The following is a 6,916-nucleotide window of genomic DNA, read 5'->3' on the forward strand; positions in this document are numbered from 1 at the left end:
TCTTATTACTGCTGTTCTCTCCTACCTTGGCTACAGCTTTCGTTAAAGACAGTTATTAAGGTCTGAGCTTTACTTAGATTGTTTTTGTCCTATTCTGACTATATAGTAGTGCCACTCTTCTCACTTTTTTTATGCTTTTTTAATAGTCTTTCAAAATATAATTCATCTTGAAATCAATATTTCTACTTATTCCAAATATTTCTTATGAAGCAATTATTCATAGCATTAGGCTAGCACTGCTCTTTTTTCTTTTTTTTTTGAGGGGTCCCTTGATTCTTCGATTATGAATATATAATGCTTCTTTTCCTCTCCCTGCTTATGAGGTTGCTCTTCAGGACTAGGCAGATGTGCAACAATGTGCAGAATTCTTGCCTTTGCGACCAAGTGAGTTCCAGAACAGAGCACACATCTTGGAGCTTTTTGAGATTTAGACAGACAGAAATTTTTAGCATTAATGTAACTCTCTCTCTCTTACTCCCCTTGTTCTGTTTGAGTATTTCAGCATATATGACATACAAGATGGTTAAAGGGTGAGCTAAGGACAGAGTGCTGTCTGTCATTTTTATGRATTTCCAATGTTAGAGTACAACTAATGTTTAATATATGATTTCCATGCCTTGAGTTAATGACTTGAGGAGCCTTGCAGCAAAAATATGATAGTTGCAATTTCCAAAAAATAAAACCTAGTGGAAGCACAGCCCCTCAGGGAAGGCCTTCTGTAATGCAGTCTTGCAGCCCGAAGATAATTTGTTGGGAAAGCTTTATGTCTTTTAATGACATTAACTTGTCCTTGGGACCGTGATAAGGGTCCATTGTCCTCCACAGATAAGATACTTTTGACCTTTTTCAATAGTAAGGAATACTTTTCCTGCTTAACTGTAAGGGAAGAAGTTAACAGTTTTGAAAAAAAGTAAGAGTTCTTTCTGCTGATAGMGAAACCTCCTGAAAGCAGATTAAAGTATCCAGTTGTTTGAAAGGAGGAAGAATACTTCCTTGTGTACTGCCAGCATTTTCGTTTCTTTTGTCTCCTGAGTTAAAGGGAGGATAGTGCAGTGGGACAGAGAGATTGTGGAATCTACATCCTTAGAGGCATTCAAGACTTGGCCAGTCAAGACTGTTGGCAATAGTCCTGTTTTGAGTGAGAGGTTGGGCTAGATGATCTGCAGAGGCCAACATTTCTGTGCTCTATTAATCAACTTTTGTTATACAAATTGAAGCTCACAATAGAAGGCTTTTTATAACTGATGTAATTCCAGACCAACCTTTTTACCATGGTGATTAATATATATTAGAAATACTGCCTGCCAGTCATCTGTGCTCCTGGGGACACTTCTGCATGCTGTTCAGCACTGTCAATTCCCTATGACTTCACAGAAATTTCGGATAATTTATTGTCTTCATGAGATACTCTGCTTATCTTGACAGCTTTGGGCATTACAGTCTCTTCCCTACAGTATCTAAGTGATTGTTATTGCTATAACATCCAAGGTCTCAGAAGCTACTTGATATCTCTCTCCAAAACTGTGAGAGAGGGGGATGATAGCATATTCACCTGGATCTCTAGTGTCTAATGTAGAAAAAACAACAGGGATCAGGAGTTGGAGATTTTCACTGCAAGACAAATTGAGAAGAATGGAGAACACTCCCAGTATGGGGTTTCTAGCTGGGGTGTGTGCTATGAATTCTGTATTTCTTTTTGAAGTGTGACAACTTCAAGTGGGTTTCCAGCCTTATGGTTAAGAGCCTTTCCCAAAAGTTTAGAAATGTAGTTTTGAATTCTCATACGCTGAATTAAGAAGGCAGAAGAATTCAGCTGTACCAGCCCTGGGAACGTACAGTGTTGAGTGGTTGTATTCTGTGGTCTGATGGGCCCTGAGAGTTGGGCATCTTCTAAAAGATGCTCAAAATAACATAGAAACAATACATAGAAATACATAGAAAAAACACTGTGCGTATTCTGTGCTGATACTCTRTGTGCTCTAACTTTTGTTTTCTGAAGGGTAGGTCAGAAGGAGAGAGTTGCTACAGGCTGTACTGGATGTTATTGTGAAGTGTATTAAAAGAAATTAGAGGGGAAAAGAGGCGTGAAACTACCTCATTTCCTCCTATCTTAAATGATGAGTCATACTAAAATAAATAAGGAAGCAACTTGCAGACTTGATGCAATAAAAAAGAGGGAGGAGAGAGCAACTATTTCATGTTAAAATTTGTTACCTTTTCCATTATCTCATGTTCCTTTTGTTGTTACAGTACAGCCCTGTACTCCTCCATGCATTTCTTAAATTGTGAAATGAATCAGAGACCTACTTCATTTGTGAATGAAGAGTATAAATGTTGTGGGTATTATTGATCATTAATATATTAATATTATTTAATATCATATCAAACTTTAGTCTGATTCATATTTTTGAACAGACGGTATTATAATGCAGTCCTGATAAATCTGCATGGTTGCAAGTGATGAAAAGGGAACAAGGTGTATATTCTATATTCATAATGCTATAAATCTGCTGTAAAAAATGTGAAGGAAGTTATGTACAGACCATTACAATACTCTTCAAGTTAAATTTTGTTTGTTTGTTTGTTTGTTTGTTTGTTTGTTTGTTTTTTGAGATTCAGAGTCTTCCTGTTCTTTTGTGGTGCAGATTGTTTTGACATTTTGTTTTTAAGCTGCCAGGATACATAATCATGCAAGTTTTAAAACTTTTTTTTTTTTTCTATTTGCAGCAAGTTTCCCTGGCAGATCACAGGTATGAGACATGTTTACATCTTTGTATAGTCTTTAGAGGCAAAGTAAAGCAAGTGGAAGAATTACGCTAAAGCGGAGTAGCCAGTTTTGGTCTATGTTTCCCCCTTGCAAGCTATTCGGAAGCTGGACCAATATAACCGAATTCTGGAATATCCCAGCTAATAGAAAACTGCTGCTACTGCAGGTAGCAGTACTATGGTGCGCAGTTCTGGGATCAAAGCTACTGTGCTGTGCAATTTTGGGATGCTGACCATATGCAATCAGCTCAAATTCATCCAACCCAGCATCATCCCTGCAAGATCTAAGCTGGTTCTTGCAAACACATCCGTATGTCCTTGTGGCTGGGAGGATCTATGGTTCAAGAGTAGCACAGTACCCTAAGGCATTACATTAAGCTGCCATCTATCAATAGGCAACCGTTGTACAAACCTAAAGCAGAAATCTGCCTAGTGTCAGAGTGTGAAAAAGCCTGGAAATCAGTGTGGTATTTAGATACTATTGAATTCTTGAAACCTGCCTGCTATGAATGGTCTGTTAAATTTCTGTTGAAAGTAGCAGAAATAGGAAAAACATCTGCTATAGGCTTAGGCTCATACTAGAGCAAATGTGTTTGCATTATGACAAATAAGGAATGACACGATCTTTTGTCATTGCAGAGTTCTGTCAAAGTTTCATTGTTAAATTAGTCTTAATGGCAAGTACAAATTGCTGTCCAAGGCTTCAGAAGAAAGAAGTAGTAGAGTCCATTTATTTAATCCTCCAAATTGCTTCACCATGTCTATTAATCCACAGGTCAGACCTCTCTGAAATGAGTGTCTGAAAATGGAGAATGGAGCTCTAAAYGCTTACTTGTATTGTAGTATCTGGGGTTGTTGGATTGCCCTCCCAGACAGGAATTTCTAAAGAGTATGAGATGAATTATATTTTGCACTCAGACTTTGGTTTTCTGTCCCTTGAGAAATTGAATCAAAAGGTTTTTTTTTYCCCCCCTCAAAAATCCTTCCTCTAAGCAGGCCTAGAGATAGCTTTCAGTGTGATTAGTGAATAAAATTCATCCTCCTGAAAACACATGATTCCTTAGATACAAAATTAGTCACAGATGACCTCACACTCCAAATCTACAATTCTAGAAACCATTAAAGAAGGGATATTTGTCTTTTTGCAGAGAACAAAATCTTCAAACAGGAGCCTGGAAATAAGCATCACTTTTTAAGGGCCTGAATCTAAATCCAGGCTACGTACACTCTCCATTTTTACCACACGGGCAAACTACTTTCCTGTCTGACTTCCAAGCATTTGTTTCTAGGTGTTGTGGAAAGTCTACAAGTTGCAATTGGAACTCTGTAGCTGTCACATGCTTTGGGTCTTACTGAATAAGAATTTTAAACACTGCAGTACAGTAAAACTAGGGTTCTATAAAATTACATGTCTCAGCAATTTGCTGAATCTTGGGCCAATACATCTAATCTTTTAAAATATAGAGTATTTGTAAAATTATGTCAGAGTCCTTAAATGAACTGAGTTCTGAGCATGTAGAGCTCTGTGAAGAGGACTGTGTGTGTTATTGTTGTACTGACATGGTTATTTCCCATCATTACAGGCAATGTGAAGTGTTCATTTGGACTGCAACCCGTGCTTCCTAACGTGCAGTACAGCCCTTTTCTACAAAATGCCAATCACAAGTTCCACTTCATCAGAAGGCTGCATGGGACCTTGGAACCTGCTATTCAGCTCTGACTGCGTGTTCTACTTGAAATAGTAAAACACTGAATACCCAAAGATGAGGATGTTGTTTTTATAGTATTGTTTTCTTTTTTCTTCTTCTTCCTTCTTCCCTTTCTATGCAACTGTAAATTAATGAGCAGTGGAGTATTTGTCACTGATTTGTATAAATATACAGCCATGGGAAAAGGGGCAGGGGCTTTATATACATTCTTTTGATAATCGTAAAGAGAACTGCATAAGGAGTTTGGAGCAAAGCATTACATTTATACATTCCTTTCCGCTCTTTGCTTTTACATTGTAAAATACCCTCAGTTATATTCTGACACATTTAATATTCTATACTGATTATTTATATGTTAAACATCTGACTACACAGATTTCTAAAGACCCTTGAATTGTTTTCAGGATAGGCAAATGAAGTTTCCGTAACATACAGTATTGTTACTGTTTGACAAAAGTTGCCACTGGGTGCAAGCTACAGTATTTTAACTCCATTAAAAAAGGTAAACCTGCAATTCAGGTCATAATAATCATCATGCACCAAAATGGTATTTTAGCTTTCTTTTAGTTATTTTCACCCAACACACTCCATTTGGAGTATTGTTTTTAAAGCCTTACTTTACTTTGAATCAAGAGATAGCTGAAAAGAGGACTTAGATGGTAGTTTAAGTTTTTTTAGTAAGGTCTAAGTTAGTGTAATCTTCCCTAACTTTATTGAGACTCAAAGTTTTGCTGTTCTCTGCTGTGCCAAGCTTGTTGAAAGTTTTGGAGTTTGCAGACTGAAGTAAAGTTCATTTCCATGAGATCCCCTTCTAATGATCCAAAAACACACACAAGCCTTTTGTCTGCCTCTTGGAAATGAAGAGATGATTAGAAAGCCCTTTCCAATACTATTAGTGATGGAACATTTTCTTCAAAACACTGCAGTGCACTTTGATATTACCATCTGGCCTTGTGATCTTGCAGCTCGTCTTTATCTTTGATGAATTTGTTTACTTAAATGCTTTGAGTAAGGATAATTATGGAGAAGTTGTGTCACTGATCATCTGGTCTCTAGTTTTAAAATTATAGTTGATTATAATGCCTTCACTGAGTTTACAATGTTGCATGGACACTTGCTTTAATTTCAGGACATACTTCTTTTAGTTGTTAAAACTGCATGCAATATATTTCACATATAGAAACTAAACTGCGTTCTTAATTATTACCAGAAAAGTCTCAAAGTGATGTTGGAAGAGTTTGTAAGTTCTGTAATGCTACAGAAAGTTGCTGGAGGATATACATAAATACAGAAGGTCAGGAATTTCTAATACTGCGAAGGGTTGTCAGATAGGTTATCCAGCATCCACAGTTCTCACTACTGGACAGCTGCTGCTCTATGAATAGTTCGAGCACACCACTGACCAAGTCCCAGCGCTGATTCCAGCACCAGTTCCTTCTGCACCACTGGGAACATTATTTAACCACTCTGCCTCAGCTTTCCCATCTGTAATATGGGGACGATAGTACTAAACTCTCAGAAGTGTTGTAGGGCTTAATTAGTACCTGAAAAGCTCTATATAAAAGCTAAGTTTTATTTCCAGGCGGGTGGAGCAAGATTGGCAAAGTGGGGAGGGAAGAGACTGGCTGCTATAAAGCCTTCATATAAAGCTAGTGTACTTATTTTGAGAAAGAAAAAAAAAATACAGAAGAGGAAAGCCATGACCACCTTTCTACCTCAGACCTATCTTCATGAGTAGTATTGGAAATAGCTTTATACTCTGTTCTCTGCAAAATACTTTGCTTTTATCAAGCTACATCATTCTCCAAGCAAAGAATCCTTAAAAATAAACCCCTACATAAATAAAGGTCTCAGTAGTCAGTTTGGTGGCTTTTATTTTTATTCTGAATATGAGGTTATGTATAAAGTTGTTTTTCTGCCTGTGTTTGTATGCATCCTTTGTCCTCTGCTGCCAAGTAAATGCTACTTCAAACACTACATTGTAACATTCTTCCTCTGAGATAATAATAAATAAAAGGAATATATTGCAGTAACATGAGAGAAAGTATGGAGTTCTTTCAAGTTTTTCAGTCTTCAAGGATGGCACTTCTGCTACCTGCTGTAAGTTAGTTTCATGCTGAAGGAATGTTAATTTTAACAGGAGGGCTGGGGTAGTCCAGACAAACTGTTAGCCTTTTGGACTATGGTGTTCATTTATGTAAGTGAGCTTAAGCAGCATTTTCTCCCCCTAAGTCTGTGCATATTTTTTGAAGTTGTCTTCCATCTTTGGTGATACAGTCTAGAATCTTTCTCAGCTGCGTGGAAGATTTTAGATTTGATCAACTGAGCAGCAGACTGCTTTTATTTTAAAAAAGCCAGAGCTAGCTAGCTAGCTATAAAACGAAGCAGCAGTAATAATACCTAAAGCATTGTCAAATATTAGAACTGCAAATTAGTCTCCA

General features: G+C 37.2%; 1 protein-coding gene across 1 annotated transcript in view; it reads left to right on the top strand.

The window, feature by feature from the left end:
• The window catches only part of UTRN (utrophin), a gene marked incomplete at its 5' end in the record, with an annotated part of 298,945 nt that extends 292,437 nt beyond the window's left edge, over positions 1–6,508 (top strand). Inside the window, 2 exons of the mRNA XM_085310498.1 lie at positions 2,728–2,750; positions 4,350–6,508. Coding sequence (XP_085166624.1) covers positions 2,728–2,750; positions 4,350–4,358 — 32 coding nt within the window. The remainder of the gene's footprint in view (positions 1–2,727; positions 2,751–4,349) is intronic.
• Positions 6,509–6,916: the final 408 nt, after the last annotated feature.

The sequence above is a fragment of the Rhea americana genome, unplaced genomic scaffold (genome assembly GCF_003343005.1).
Source record: "Rhea americana isolate MKP2758 unplaced genomic scaffold, rheAme1 scaffold_108, whole genome shotgun sequence".
NCBI lineage: Eukaryota > Metazoa > Chordata > Aves > Rheiformes > Rheidae > Rhea > Rhea americana.